The 16,399-nt window shown below is 32.0% G+C and overlaps 2 protein-coding genes across 2 annotated transcripts; one reads left to right on the plus strand and one right to left on the minus strand.

Annotated features, from left to right (window-relative positions):
* The first annotated feature begins 97 nt into the window (after positions 1–97).
* On the plus strand, positions 98–10,054 carry LOC127072195 (uncharacterized). The gene is made up of 6 exons (XM_051012441.1): positions 98–1,056; positions 1,946–2,200; positions 2,306–2,498; positions 2,638–2,851; positions 2,919–3,061; positions 3,140–10,054. Exons 1-6 carry the CDS (start codon positions 509–511, stop codon positions 5,723–5,725), a joined length of 3,939 nt encoding a protein of 1,312 aa, XP_050868398.1. The 5' UTR covers positions 98–508; the 3' UTR covers positions 5,726–10,054.
* Positions 10,055–10,831: 777 nt separating this feature from the next.
* Positions 10,832–16,380, minus strand: LOC127072199 (ATP-dependent zinc metalloprotease YME1L). The gene is made up of 12 exons (XM_051012447.1): positions 15,988–16,380; positions 15,428–15,556; positions 14,890–15,315; positions 14,577–14,808; positions 14,346–14,440; positions 14,002–14,245; positions 13,783–13,915; positions 13,451–13,688; positions 13,062–13,304; positions 12,828–12,974; positions 12,593–12,739; positions 10,832–12,500 (listed from the first exon to the last, which is right to left on the minus strand). The coding sequence occupies exons 1-12, from the start codon at positions 16,012–16,014 to the stop codon at positions 12,264–12,266; spliced, it is 2,298 nt and encodes a 765-aa protein (XP_050868404.1). The 5' UTR covers positions 16,015–16,380; the 3' UTR covers positions 10,832–12,263.
* Between the last annotated feature and the right edge of the window lie 19 nt (positions 16,381–16,399).

Here is a 16,399-nt window from a genome sequence, read left to right on the forward strand (position 1 = left end):
AGGCGCTAAGAAATTTCTTTCTTCTCTCGAATGCGTACGTGTACCGCGCCGAGTGAAAGATGCAAGTTCTATGACGATCGAAAGAACGCGCAAAGTGCTATCGGTCTGACTTCCGTGGCCAATACAGAGAGCGAGACCGTCAACCGATTGTCGTCACACCGTGTTTGAGGTCCGACATGGGCCGCGGATGAGTGCTATCAACCGTGACCGATTTATGCCGGGACGATCGGCGTTAAAGTGTCGCGCGTTGTAGTTATGACGGTGAAGCGCACTCGATCATATTGCAAGCGCTTCGGCGAATTGTCGGTACGCGCGAGTGGAGGCTCTCGAATGGCGCCCACGCAGGACGTATACCGGAGAGTGCGATGCTAACAAGTAGTAATAGTAGTAGTAGTAGTAGTAGTAGAAGTCCAGCTGACTCTGACAAAATGGTAGGGCCCTCTCTATCGGCGGGAGGTTATAGATTCGTACGTGCTACATAATCCGGTACCGTCGCGGTTAGGGTACGATGAGTACTGATAATCATGATCAGTCCAAGCCCAAACCACCACCACCACCATCGTCATCGGCATCGGCATCGGTATCGGCAGCAGCAGCAGCAGCGGCGGCAACATTACCACCACCACCGCCACCACCACCGCTACCACCTCCACCTGCGATACCGCCATCGCCATCACCACTACCACCATCGTCTACGCGGAACAACGTCCCCGTCGACGAGTACGCTTTCGACGGCACGCGCATCAAGAAAGAACAAAGTGACATTTGTCTCGAGAACGGCGACGGCGCCGGTGCCAGCAACGTCAGTGGAGGCGGCGGTGGTGGCAACGGTGGTGGCAGCGGTGCTGGAGGAAACGGTGGAATCACAAAAGCCGGTATCAACGACAACAAGAGACCGCCGGCCACCCCCGCTCCCATTGCCGGTAGGCTCTCCAACGGCTTCCACGAAGGCGACCTACTTCAGGACATCATCGCGGCCAAGTTCACGACCCTGGCGAATCACGGCTCCACCGGCAAGAACGACAAGATTCGTCTGATGATTGAGGACAGCGTCAGGTTTATACTCTCGACCTTCATTTCATCCTTATTTATTTCCTCTAATCACAACATTTCTTTTCTTTTTTCACACACCTGTTTTATTCTTTCTTTTTTCGATTAATTCAGAATTCGCTAAGTCGAAGGCTACGACTCCTGATCGGAATACAGAATTGTCTTTTATAAGTGTTCGTAATTAATTGATGTATACGGGACGCAACCCAGACGCAATCCAGTCGTTTCGTGCAAATCGACAAGTGCTTTATGAGATTATTCGATATAGTCAAATCTACTGATATCACTGTTCTCGGATTGTATTTTTTCTTACATTGTATATTTTGCCGCAGTTCTATACCTCAACGGAATTGTACCTCTTATTTATAATGGATTCTTGCTCGGAAATAATTCGCGAATGTATAGAGTTGTTACTCGATATATATTTATATTTTATTGACGATGTTCTCTTTTAATAGTTTATTACAATAGTCGTTTGAAATATTTTCGAGTTGGATCGAGTAATCGATATCGTAATTACTTCTGAAGTTAACTTCGAGTTCTTTCGAATTGTATTTTTGGCGCTTCTATTTTAACGAAAAAAAGAAACAATTAGCATATTCATAAAAGAATGTGCACATTTCGCGTTCAGCACAATTTCTTGATGATTAATTGTTGTCGCATGTTCTTTCGGCGTCGATCTTTACGATTTGTTAATATAAATAAACCCCTTTCTCATCGATTTTTATCGCGAAAGATTTATTAGGGATTAAAATGTCACGTAATAATATATTTAAAATTCTTTATAATTTAGTTGTTTCATAAGCGATTTCATTTATTAATAATTTTATTAATAATGTATAGATTCTTTGTTTAAATACATGATATATAATGACGTCTTGTATGTTTGCAACAGTGAAGAATCAAAATCACGAGTTCAGGAAATATTTTCCCAAGTTGAGCAACTTAAAATAGAGGAAAAATTGTTGCTGTACCTGAAGCTTCCATTGTCATTGAACAATACTGGAGGAACTGTTGATCCATTGAGGCAGCCATTAAATCCATTAGGAAATCGTTATGAAATTCATCAGACTATTATGTGGATTAAAACACATTTGGAAGAGGATCCTGAAGTTTCCTTACCGAAACAAGAGGTCTATGAAGAATATAAGTATGTTTAAAATAAATGAATCGTTATTTTCAATGATCAGTTTTGGTTTCTAGAAAAGAAATTCACATAAATAAATTGTTATCTTTATGTAATATCTATTTACAGCATGTATTGTATAAGGAATTCTATGAAACCACTGTCAACTGCAGATTTTGGAAAAGTTATGAAACAAGTCTATCCACGGGTACGTCCTCGAAGACTAGGCACAAGAGGCAATTCTCGTTATTGCTATGCAGGAATGCGCAAGAGAGTTAAATTGGAAGCTCCGACGCTGCCTAACATATCTGGAAATCAAACTGTGAGGCACATCTAATAAATTTTTCTGATATTTTATCTTGTATTTTCCATAACGTGTGTATGATTGTAAAAAGGATCTTTCGTATGTCGAGAAATAATACAACATAGTAGTGATTGTATCATCTATTTCATATTTCTAGGAGGATGGTACAGAAGAAAATATTACCGAAGAAATGTTAGGTGCTGCTTCTACATTGATTAGGGAATGGGCAGAAAGTGTGTTAGGTTTTAAATTTCCAACTTTGAGTGCCTTAGCACGTCATCTTGTGGATAATCTTTGTGTCGATACGCGATCTCTAGCTGCTGTGTGCATTTTATGCGCTTCCAGGGAACCTGATACTTCATCTAACGAAGGTATATCAAATAAAATATAATGTGACGTGTCGTGATGCTACTAAAGTCAATAAATATTTGTTGATAGAGTCAACGACTGGTTTGTCAGTTACATCAATATCTGGAAAACCAGGAAAATTAAGAGAAGCACAAATACAATTACAACGTAAGCTACAACAACGAGAGCATATAAAAGATCAAAAGCATAGGCATATTGACAATGTTACACAGGTATGGTATTAAAATATCTGATATTAGACATTTCGTGCAATAGAATATAAATCTAAACGAGTACAAATATAATTTCAGAATCAGAATAAAGAAAAGATTATTGATAATAAAGCAGGAGTAAACAAAGGAAGTAAGAAAGTTAAGACCAATCAGTTGCCTCAGGGTACAAATATGCCAGCTGGACAATATGTGTTAAACAAACACAATTTACCTGCCACTGTAACAGTTCGGCAAAAAAAGGTTCTTAAAGCTAGCAGTCAACCCTGCAACAACGTTTCTCCGGAATCCAACTGTGATAATATAGTGGTACAATCGATCGAAGATGTTCAGAATAATAGCAGCACTAGAGTAGTAACGACCAATTGCGTGAATTCAAAGCGAGACGTTAAACCTAAAAATTCCAGAAAGCGTGCCAATCTTAATGTACCAAATCAACCATCGGAATCCAGTCCTGAGAAGCAAACAAAACTTACAGAACAACAGGTACATGAAAATGTAGAGCATTCCAGTATGTTGTTACCTAGGCTCTCATCTGTACAACGTGCGGGGAAAATATCAGTGATATTAGCTAGTAACCTGAAGCCTACCAAGTGTAAAGCCACAGAGGCTGTTAGTAATCAGCCTGCCAAAAACTGTGATATTGAATTGCCAACATGTTCCAAAAATTCCATCAAAATAAATGGTTGCCCCAGTAGTTTCGATTCTAATGGAAATAGAACTGAAACATCGACTCTTTTAACCAAGGATCAACTACGATTGTTGCAAGAAAATTCAAACCTCATAAGTAAGAATGATAAGCTCTGTTCTCTTGATGCGGATGCTTTGGATGATTATTTAAACGGGGGTAATAATTCTCAAGAACAAGAAGAGGAATTGTTGCAGTATTTTCAACAGAATAGTTCGTCTAGTTCAGATGTAGAGGCAAATGCCATTACTGGGGACACAGAACAAATATCAAGATCCGATAAAGTGTCTCAATTGAGATTAATATTAGAACAAAATCTAAAAGCTGGTACCGAGCATCCACCGATTGACATAGTATCCGCTACCATAGTCAGGCAGAATACAGTTAGTGAAAAACAGGAGGTTACTCAAACGCATAATTTGATACTTCCAACATTGTTAAATCATTCGAATCAAACTAATACAAGACGCAGGGTTAGTTTTGAAACTAATGTCGTTGAACATGTACAAGATTCCAATGTTGTTACGAATACCGTACCTCAAAGCCCAAACACGCGTCGTAGAATATTTAATTTCACACCAATATCGCCTGGTCCACATTCACCTATCAATGGTCGTGCTTCCAAATCCAATTCCGCAAACGCAAGTCCTTTCGTTTCACCAAGAAATACGCCAGTGCCTCGGTCACGGAGTAATCTACAAGGTGGCAGCTTTAGATCTCGAGCGAGTCAGAAGTCTTTGTCGCGTTCCATATCATGCAGCATGCCGTATACTGGAAAAAACGATACGTTTGTAGTACCTACCAGTGGTCCTGAATTAGTGCGACAAGTATCGATGCCACAGTCACCTCTTACTTGTACAAAGTCATCCGAAGTACAGGTTGGTGGTAGTGCGACGCACATTGCTATAACATCGAAGCAAGAAAGTCAAGGATCACAATGCCCTCCATTTTTAGCATCGGATTTAGCACCGCAAAAGCAACTGCTTATTAATTATCCAAGTCAGGAAAATTTACAAGAAATTAAGAACGTGTATCAAAGACCACAACCAACGGATCAGGAGATCAGTGAATTGTTGCTTGGCAATAAACAATTTACCACCGAACAGCTTTTTTGTAGATCGCAATCTGTTCCTTTACATCGTATGGTAAATCCTGCGTTAATGTCTCCTATTTCAACACAGCAGTGTCTCTCAAGTTTTCAAAGTCATAGTTTTAATCCATCTACAAGCAGTTCAATAGCTCCTACTCCTGTACCTAGTGAATTCAATGATTTTGGTTCTATAGGTCAACCAGAAGGGACTTCTTATTTATTAAACGACGTCGATCCAAACTTTATATCGGATGACCAACAATTTTTGATGAACGATAAAGAGATTACATCTGAAAATATAACAAATATTCTCAATATTCTGAGTGAAGAGGGATCACAAAGTTTACAGATTCTTCCGGAACAATCTGGAGAAGAAGATTTGATAGATAATAATGGGATAGTTTTAGATACTTTACCAAATTCAAATATAAATTTGTCAGAAGAAGATATGCTGGATCCTTCGAATGTTCTTGATAGTTCAGTCAGTGGGGCATTGCAGAAGATTATACAATCTCGTTCTTATCCAAACACACCTCTTCCTGCACCAGTATCGACATATACACCATCTTATGCAGAAGATAGTAATGGTTCAAGATCATATCCTTCAACACCTCTGCATACAGTACAGTCTCAGGAAGTTTATCAAGAGTCAAACGAACCAATGCTCTCCAGTCCTACACTTAATTCTTTGAATTTACACGGAGATACAACGAGTATCGCTACATCGGATAATGGCTGTAGGAATGTTGCAGATTTACTCGAGACCACTTTCCTTGGAGAGCCCGATGGAGAAGCCGATGATCTGGATCCTCTTAGCAATTTTGATGGATTGCAAGATGTTGATCCATTGACTCCTTTATTCAATGAAGTGACAGAGCCTAATCGTTGAGAAAGGTCTATTTTGACAGAGGTAACTCAGATATTGCATTCTTTATAGAAATTTATTCAATATTTTTTTATGTAGTCGCATGTTTTTCAATTATATCATATATAGTACTTTGTATAATAATAGATACATATATTATTGTGCAAAGTACATATCATCACAAGGAAGAATTAATGAATTTAAGTTCATCCATAGTGTCACAGACGTCAATGTATTTATGTTCAACTTTCAGCAATGAAAATACTACGTTGAAATTTTTAACTATACTTGCTTTTAGGCTACTATTTTCTGATCAATTTTAATTACATTTTTATCTTCGCATTAGCTCATATATCTTCTATGCTATAAATATTGTCAATGATTGCAATAGATTATAATTAGTGCAAGTAAATAACTCTAATATTTATAAATTTATTGTCATAGTTTAATTAAATAAAATAAAAATTAATGAACTTACTCATTGATACAAAAGAAAAGTTCAAAATAGATGATCGAACAGTTTAGTAGTAGTAGCCCATTTTTGTAATATTCGATGTTACAAATTTTTGGCTGATTATGGGAACATAGGATGTTCTTCTAATTTTTATGGAATAACAAAGCTCATAACTGCCATATTTTTTAAACTTCCATTATTTAAATTGCTATCTAATTACGCTGTAATTGCTATATAATTAATAAATACGACGGTACTGTGACACGAATTCTAAACTTTTTATAGTGTTTTTCTGACTGCCGACTGTCAAAACATTAAGATAATATATTAAGATTTTAGAATCTTTTGATGCAAAATTAAAATTATAATGATGTTAAAAGAATGACAATGAAATTGCTCAGCTGAGAGTATTTCTATCTTATATCATCTTAGATATGAGAGAGACAAAAAGTTGATTTTATACAAATACTTTAATATTCGTCGTTTTGAAGCGCTTGTTTCTAAGTCATTTAAGAACATGTTAATGTGACTCTGTTATTTAACCACTCTATGAAATATTAGCAATCAACTGTTAGGCATTGGTATTGTGCGGTATTGAGCCCAGTATATAATAGAACGTACTTTGTAATCCTATAATTGATTAGTAACTACATTTTGTAATAAAGTATACAGTCTTAGTTGATCTTTTTATTACTTATCAAATTCAAACTATCAGGTGGTGTTTAAATCCTATAGAAAACAGTGTTTTAGAGCCCCTTGCATACTTTGGTATTATACCACATTTTATATCAGTTAAAACAACACAAGCTATTGCTACAGTAGATCTTCTTTCTCTTCTTTTTTTTTGTTTACTAATTAACAAATTTTAAAAATGATTCCACGAGAATACACATTAGATTATATATATATATATATTCTTTTTTCGTTTTTATTCAAATAGAGTATTTGAATCAATATTTATCAATAATTGTTAAAATTCTTTAATTCTTTTATCTATATTTTATGAGATGAATTAGCAGCTGTGGTCGATAGTTTTATCACTTGAACTTATGACACATGTGAAATTTTTAATCTACGTTTTACAACATAGAATAACATTATACGTATATAAAAATGCGGTAATCGCGATTTATTCACGCATTAACTTACGTATAAAGTATTATATGAAGTGTTACGTAGCTAAATACGAAATTTTATATAGTTAACATTATATAATTAATCGATTGATATGATTTTTGTAAAATTTTATTTGCGAAAAGTTTTATTGATACAAATGGTATAAAGGAAGTTAAATAAAGATTCTTAGCGCTGGTAGAAAAGGAGCATGAAAGAATCTTCCGTGGCAAGCACACTTTCTATCACTTTGTCCTTTAAACAACGTGATCATTCTCAATTATTAGTTATGATAACGAGTAAAGGAAAAAATAAAAATCTAATAAATAGAAAGTATCGCAGTTTTATTTTAGAATCGAGAAAAATTCTTCATCAAATATTATGCGATATGAAGAATTAAATGCCAGGAAAAAAATAGAAAGTTTGTAAGCTAGAGGAGAGCAAGGATAATACGCAATATCAATGAAATTGAATAAGCTTATTCTTTTTTTTTTTTCTTAATAAAAATCGTTTCTCTTCGATCGTTTTTTAATGCAAACGTTCAAAATGTTTAATTTTAATAATGGGTTATTTATAATGTTCATTCAATTTAGATTTCTTTATGGAATTTTGCGAAGAAATACCTAATTGTTTTCAGATCACGAATTTTGCAAGTCGATCACGAATAAATTTGATTCGATCGTGTTTGCAATAACAACTGCGAATTATGCGGAAAACGTTTTTTAAAGAAAAGAATTGGACGATTAGTCAAGCGTATTAAAAAATTGATTAACTATTCAATTACGATGTTTTACTGCGTATTGCGAGATCGTCGTAAAGTTATTATTGTACAAATATAAAACTGATTATAATCAAGTAGTGTGTGTGTGATACGAAGGGAAAGAAAAAAAAGATTTAGTAATTAACGAATAAATCGTGATAGGATCGTTTCGAGAAGAAAATAAAAAAAATAAACCGGATTTATTCGCAAACGTAATACTACGAATATTCTTGTGTGAAAAAGTATTTAACACAAATTCGACCAATTCTCGAAAATCTTGCGAATTTCTATGTGAAAAATTGCTACACTTGTAATTATAAGTAAGGAACACGTATTATGATATTACTTGTTACACGCACAAAAACGATTTAGGTAGAAGTTATTCAATATAATCGTATAATCAGGGTTTGACCGTACTGTTGTGCTTTTTCTATTTATCTAGATACAAGTTAAAATTATATATACATATATTTCGACAATTCTATTTTACGCTCTTGCGATTCAAATTTCCTTCGTAGTTTAACTACGATTCATACTAATGCATACGTACTAATTTGACCGATATGGAAGTTTTGAAACTTACATAAGAGAGACTACATGTGAAAAATGAAAGATAACATCGTCGAAGTCGGTTGATACCAAAAAATACTTGTATCTAGATATATTAACAGCACTATTTTATTTGCAACTGAAAATTAACACACACACACACATACACGAAAACCAAAGCGCGTGTACGCGTTTGTGCAAATGTGTTTAATATAAGAACACTCAATAGACACAATTATATTTAAAAGAAGGACGATCTTGTCCGAAGCAAAAGTATTTCAATTCATTTGAAAAAACTGCCACAAAATTATTCAATGCAATAAGATTACGGCTTTTTCTGAAAGTAATAAATCAAGAATGTGATTGTATAGCGTGACAAGATCGTTGTTATCTCAAGATAATATAACTAATTTACGTCTTGTAACGTCACATTGTATTCCTTTTCTCCTTCGATAGTTTGTCCATTTAACGATCTAAATTGATCTCACGACTAAGTTGACTAAATCTTTTGATTCATTTTTATTTAAACGAGATTTTATCGTTTTGTCGAAAATAATCCGTTGAAACAATGTTTTACGATAGATTAATATTTTTGCCGCTTAATATCATCGTATGGTCATAGTTTTTGTAAGAATATTCAGTGTTTATTTGTTCTTTTTTTAAATTTAAAGTTATTCGCAAATTTCGAAGGAGAAAAAATGGCTCCATCGGGAGAAAAAAAAGTTATTACTTAGATATCAATAGTATTGCATGGGGTAGATCAGTGAAATATACAACATATACATATATCAGAGAATCGTAGAATGCAATAAAATTTTTCAGATGATTTTTGATCGATGTACACATAAAGCCAGACACGCATATAAATCCAAATCCAATCAGTTATTAGATCTTCAAAGAATACTTGCAGTCACTGATTATTTGTTGTTAAGTAATATGTAATTGAATTTTGCGCGGATAATATTAAAGAAACACGCTGGTATGAAGAGAAGGGATATGTTGCATTGAAATGAAAGAATAAGAGAGACAGAGGGGGGGGGGGGGGGGAAAGGGAAGAAGAATAGTATGACAAAACTCGATGTGTTTATGTTTACTGACATACATATAAATGTACCGTTGACATTGTTATCTTGCCAGGAGTGATCTATCTGCGTTCTTGCGACAATCGCATTATTTTCACATCAAGATAAATCTAATGATATCGTATAAAAATGATCGCGCAGATGAAACGATCTTCAAAAAATCGGCTTCCTCGATTTCAAGAAGATTCTTTCATTCATTTATATATATATAAAAAAAAAAAAGAAAAAAGAAGAAGAAGAAATTTCCTTGATCTTTTGTACCGTCGAATGCCAAGCGAATAAAATCAAGCAATCGGAAAGCGGTCTTCCGATTGCGTGAGCAAGTATCGCTGGTGGTTCGCTTTTCTTTGTAAATAAAAACTCTTTTTTTTAGAAAACGTTATAAACAAACAAAATCATGATAATGTGTTTACCCCTTTACTCCTATCAAGTAGATGAAATGATGACGAATATGATTCGACGTTTTTCAAAGTTATTCGTTACATCGATTGAATGTAATAATATCATGAAAGAAAGAAATGAATTTATTTATGAAAAAAAAAGCGAAAAAAAAAACAAAAAAAAGAAGATAGAAGAATACGTAGTTTCTTGTGTGGCTTATGAACAGGACCATATCCTAATACCAAATCATTCATTATAAATTTATACGTAATTGCTTTCTTTTATGTCAACTTAGATGCAATGACGGAATTGAATCTTTGTTTTCCTTTGAGAGATCCTTTACACGTAATCATTAAATAATTTATGTTGTCAAATAAATGAATTGCAATCTAACAGATGAACAAAATTATTGCGAAGTGGCTGCTTTTGTGAAAGATCATTGTGATTAACGATATAAATCTTTTTTTTTGATATTTTATTAATTAAGCTATATATCAAGTGATTACGTTTCTTTTTCTTAATGATTTTAAATTCAAATAATCAATCAGAGAATTTAGAATGGAAAAAACAATAGTATGACGTTTAACCTTTTATATCGAAAATATTTTTAAAAATTTGTTCTGTTTCTAAGAAACTTGAGCAATTTTATACTGTACCCTAAGAAACTAGGTGATTAACAATATTTATAGTTAATCATCTTCACATCTATGAGTTAGTAAACTGTGATATTTGTGTGAGTGCTTACATATATGTTATTTTGTGTACACATTTATTGTAAATAGCCCTTAATCTATCAGATTTATATTATTTTATTCCACAGTATGTTTGCTCATGCGTGAATGCAGCGTACTTTAAACGAAGCAACTGTAATGACATAGTTGCAACAAATTGCAATCCAAGTAATTTTCTCAAAATAGTCTTTTCGTTCCATAATATTAATATAACGTTGAATTATATAGAAATCGTTATGTAATTGCTCATTACGTTTTCGTGTGATGGTAAACATTAAAATTTGTCAAATATAACTTTGTTACGATTTATTAAAAATCAGAGTAGATCTTTATAAAAGATCTGCTAAACTATTTCTGGAACGAATAGGCTCCAGCAATATAATTATATAATTTGCACAATGTGACAGTGTATTAGATATAGAACTTAGGCAAGATTATAAATCTGTAACATTCACATATATACTGTAGTGTCAGAGAATAGGTAGGAGAATATACAAAATACAAGATATACAAATATATATATATATATATATATATATATATATATATATATATAAATAATTTTGTATAATTTATATCTATACGATGGTAAATAAAATGTTAACATTGTATGGCCTAAATATTATTCGTTTCTGTTTGTAAATATAGGTAAGTACATTATGTTCGATATTAATATTACTATTTAGAGAGATATCTTCGAATGAAGTGTGTGTATGCAAAGTGCAGTAACATTAAAAATTAAATATTATAGTAAAATTGATTTTATATCTCTGACATAGTGTTCTAAAAGTACATTCCTTTTATTGTATTAAAGATAATACAAGACACAGTAATAACTTGACAAAAGCTAATGCTTACATTATTAAATCTGATCAAGTTATTGTGTAGATAGACTGAAAGTGGTGAATACACCACATTTATGATAACATAAAAAAGTAGCTATAAATTTCAAATAATACAGCTTCCTATGTTATCAATCATTATGCACCACAATACGCTGTGATTATATGTAATACAATAATTAATATTAGTTATTAGCAATGTAATTAATAAAAGTATAAAATTGACCTTATAATTGGTTCGATATTTTTTTGTAATTATATGTAAGAATATTGATTCATAAAAGTATATTTGGAAAGATCAGTTTAGTTGCTTTTTTGATATATCAATAATTAAATTTTACTTCATTTTTTATTTTATTTACCAATTATAAAGTCTAAAGAATCAGCATGAATTAAGCGTAATAGAAACCGAAAGAAGCAAGAAAAAGAACCTAACAGAAGATGCATGGAAAAGATGCTGTAACGTTGTAAAAGAAATATAAGCAGATGTGATTATTAATTTGATATTGATTTAAAATTTAACTCCATTTTAAATTCGTTTAAACCTATTTAACGAAACCGAAAATAGGAATTATATCCACGGGATAATATGGTACATTGCGTAGATCATTTCAATTTAGATAACAAATTATACTTTAGAATATTACTAATTACATCTTATTAGGTACATCTAAAATTCCCTTATTTGTCGTATTAGGTACATTCTTATTAGGTACATCTATAATTGTTGCTTTCTTATTTGAAGTTTCAGTTCTAATTTTTTTTCCATTCAGTATTGCTTTTATTTCATCAGAATCCAATACTTCGTATTCAATTAAAGCATCTCCCAATTGTTTATGTTCCTTAGAATGTATTTTCAATATGTTCTTAGCACGTTCATATGATTCCTAAAATATATTATCAATATATGTATCAGTAAATAAATAAGATAGTCCATTTACAGTGAAAGGAAAAAAATAAGATTTTGGTTCATACTCACCTGTAAAAGTCTTTTTACTTCGTTATCAATCATTTCTGTAGTACTAGGAGCATAGTCAGAATTCTTTTTTGAATCATACAACCTTACTCCAACTTTATCAGACATTCCATAATTTTTTACCATAGTTTCTGCTATCATTGTAGCATTCTATAAAAACAATATATACTCTTTAGCAAAATTCGAATAATATTACCATATGTAATTGCAATATGAATGTATAAATCAAATTACGTACTTCAAAATCTGAAGCTGCTCCTGTTGTAATTTTATCAGGTCCAAAAATTAACTCCTCGGCTGCACGTCCACCCATCAAACAATCCATTTTAGCTAGTAGATGCGACTTAGTTACAAGGTAATTATCTTTTTCAGGAATATATGAAGTCTATGATATAAAAAGTATAATGTATTATATGTGCATTACTCGTCATCATTTAAAACGAGATTATATAAAATAAAATTTATATATTACATGTCCTAAAGAAGGTCCTCGTGGAATAATCGTAACTTTATGGAGTGGATCTGCATCTTTTGTATATAATCCAACTAATGCATGACCTGCTTCATGATATGCCGTAATACGATTGGTTTCTTCATCAGGAATTTTAGATTTTCCTTCTGGACCCATAAGAACTTTATCTTTTGCATATTCTAGATGTTTCATAGTTACATAATCCGAATTAAACATTGCCGCTTGTAAAGCAGCTTGATTAACCTGTTACAAATATAAGATCAAAATTGGACTAGCATTGCGACTAAGAGAATTTTTTACAAACTCATTGCAAGGTGAATGCAATCTTAAAATATAAGAGATCAGATAATAATCTACAATTACGAAAAATAATAGATTATTCTAGATACCATATTTTCTAAATCTGCTCCAGTAAAACCAGTCGTGCCTCTTGCTAAATAATCTACGTCAATATCACGAGTCATAATTCTTCCTAAATATAATTCTAAGATTTCCTTACGTCCCGTATAATCTGGTATTCGAACATTAACTTCTACGTCAAAACGACCAGGTCTCAATAATGCTTTGTCTAGATCATCTCGTCTATTTGTAGCACCTAGCACAATAACTCCTTCGTTTCGGTGAAATCTAAAGTTATAAAAAGTAACAAGGTCACATTTTACATTATTTAAATATAACGTTAAGTATACAATCATTTACAAAGAAGTAGTGAGGAATTTACCCATCCATTTCTGAAAGTAACTGATTAATAGTTTGATTTGCATATGGATGCAGAACTGAAGGTGTTCTTGTAGCACCTATAGAATCAATTTCATCTATAAAAATCACACATGGTGCTTTTTCTTTTGCTGTTTCTGTAAAGATACGATAAATTAAAACGTTGTTATTAGGACACTGCAACTGTTATTTAAAAATACTATTTCTTGGATAAATAACATACTGAATAAATCTCTCACTCTACGTGCACCTTGCCCTACTAAAATTTCATCAAATTCTGGTCCTGCTGCATGGAAAAATGGTACTCCTGCTTCGCCAGCTACTGCACGAGCTAATATTGTTTTTCCAGTACCAGGTTGACCTACTAATAACACACCTTTTGGTAATTTTGCTCCTAATGCAGTAAATCTTTCTGGATCTCTAAGAAATTCCACTATATCTTTTAATTCTTGCTTAGCTTCTTCGACCTACAAATTTAAATGAGAAATAATCGTGAATAAAATAGTAAAACCAATTTAAAAAAATACGAATGAATAATTTTTTATAAATAATGTTGCAATGTCTCACTCCTTTCACATCATCGAATGTAAAATGAATATCTTCTGGGTCAATTTCACTTTTATTAGTGAATGAAAATCTGAATACATTTCCAACGTTGGCAACTGTGTGAAATTAATACAATAAATTGCATTAAACATTTTTGTTGGAATTATACTTTAAAAATTAAACTTTCTATGTATAAATTTCAAATTTATATTATTACAAACAATTAAAGATAGTATAATCTATTATACATACATGGAAAGCACATGGTAAGGATCAACAATGCTATTGCTAGCCAATTTATAAATCTTAGCCATCCTTTGCGACTCTTCACTTTAGCTTGTAAACCGAGAGCATATCCCTCTGCAAACGCAACTTTGGACTTTTTTGTTTCATCTGTAGAATTATTCATATTGGCAAATATTTTTTTCATTAATTCTATATCTTGTGGTTTAAGTTCACTAGGAAACGTTGTTTTATGAGAATCCTAAATAAATCAAGTAAATACCTTTACTTTTAGTAATTTTAATAAAATATTTAATAATATATAAGTAATATGATATTATACCGATGCTAGACCAAATGAATCGAACCATTCTTTCAATCTAGTGAACACTGAAGGATTTCTTTTGTATATCACCTTTATATCACGTTCCGTTTTAAAAGAACGTACTTGTACATTATAATTTGATAATGTTCTGTTACATAAATTATGAAATAGTTTATACTGTTGTTTAGATGATAAATATATTGCAGGTAAGATTATAGATTCTGTAAGTTGTGAACATGGAAAATTTTGTTTATTTTCAGTAAAATTTGTTCCAGATATATAAGATGCATTCCATTTAGAATTTATTTTTAAAGATTTCCTAGACGTTCTAAGAAAAATACTATCCAATATAAGCCATGCATTATCTTTCTTTGTTCCGCATATATTTGCTATATTGTGGACATTTAATTTGAGAATTGGCAGATCTATACAATTTTTTGCTACCTATAAATATATAAAAGGTTAGAAAAAAATAATATTCTGATATTAATAAGGCTGAAATCATCAGCTTGAAGGATATAAAAACTATAATAAATTAATATCTTTAAAAAATTACCTCGGAGAAACTGTCCTGGCAAAGATCTTCATTCTTATGAATAGGTTTGCTTTTTTTGTCATCCTTTACTACAAATGATATAGATCTAGGATTAATGCTTGATGTTAATTGTGTCAGATGGTACAGCACCTATATAAATTATTTATTAAAGAATATATATGTCACATTAATCTTATTTAGATATATACTAAATATTATAGAATTTGTATGTACATTCCGTTTAAGTAAAATAGTATACAAAGTGATTTTTAAAATAATAAATTTCTTTTATTCAATCTTTATTGTTTGCTATAATAATTGAGAATTCCTATAAACATAATAATACTATAAAATAACTCTTTAGCCCAATAAAAAACATAAATATTTTGTAGTATCTTAAAGACAATTTTTTATAAGTTAGGTTATAATGTAATATACGTATAACGACATTGAAAAAAAGTAAACATTTTGAACATTCAATGTTAATTTTTTACGCTGTTTTTTTCTATAGAATACAATGAAAACAAGAAAAAACGAAATAGTAAATAAAAAACCATATCGTTCGAATCAAAAATACAAACCTGATTATGTGACTGAAGAGAGATCATTTCCGATTATCTGTTTCTTCAGGAGGCGAAATAATAGAATACACTAAAATTTATATGGTTGACGTAAACGATAGAAACAGATTAACGAGAAGCATAAATTTAATTACGAAAGGATGATAGACACATATGAAACCGTGCAATATCAAATAAACTGAAAAAGATCATGGCTTCATTTGATGATGTGAGAATAACGGAAATGAGTGTCTGTAGACTAAATTTCCGTACAGTTTCAAATTCACTTGCAATGATTCGATGTGAATGGTGTATTTTTCTTTCTTTTGTACGACTATTCTGTGAATTTTACTTTTTACTTTTCGATGTAAACGATGAAAAAAGATGATAAGTGGGGGGGATGAAACGAAGCTATCAATTCCTCGATCGAGAT

This window comes from Vespula vulgaris, chromosome 24, assembly GCF_905475345.1.
Source record: "Vespula vulgaris chromosome 24, iyVesVulg1.1, whole genome shotgun sequence".
NCBI classification, from domain to species: domain Eukaryota; kingdom Metazoa; phylum Arthropoda; class Insecta; order Hymenoptera; family Vespidae; genus Vespula; species Vespula vulgaris.

Coding starts and splice junctions, on each gene's coding strand:
- LOC127072199 (XM_051012447.1), bottom strand. CDS start 16,014: ATGATCTCTCTTCAGTCACATAATCAG. Junction 14,809..14,889: donor ATTCATTTGGTCTAGCATCG/GTATAATATCAT, acceptor TGATTTATTTAG/GATTCTCATAAAACAACGTT. Junction 13,305..13,450: donor GAGCAGATTTAGAAAATATG/GTATCTAGAATA, acceptor TATTTGTAACAG/GTTAATCAAGCTGCTTTACA.
- LOC127072195 (XM_051012441.1), top strand. CDS start 509: ATGAGTACTGATAATCATGATCAGTCCAAGCCCAAACCACCACCACCA. Junction 1,057..1,945: donor ATGATTGAGGACAGCGTCAG/GTTTATACTCTC, acceptor TGTTTGCAACAG/TGAAGAATCAAAATCACGAG. Junction 2,201..2,305: donor GAGGTCTATGAAGAATATAA/GTATGTTTAAAA, acceptor ATCTATTTACAG/CATGTATTGTATAAGGAATT.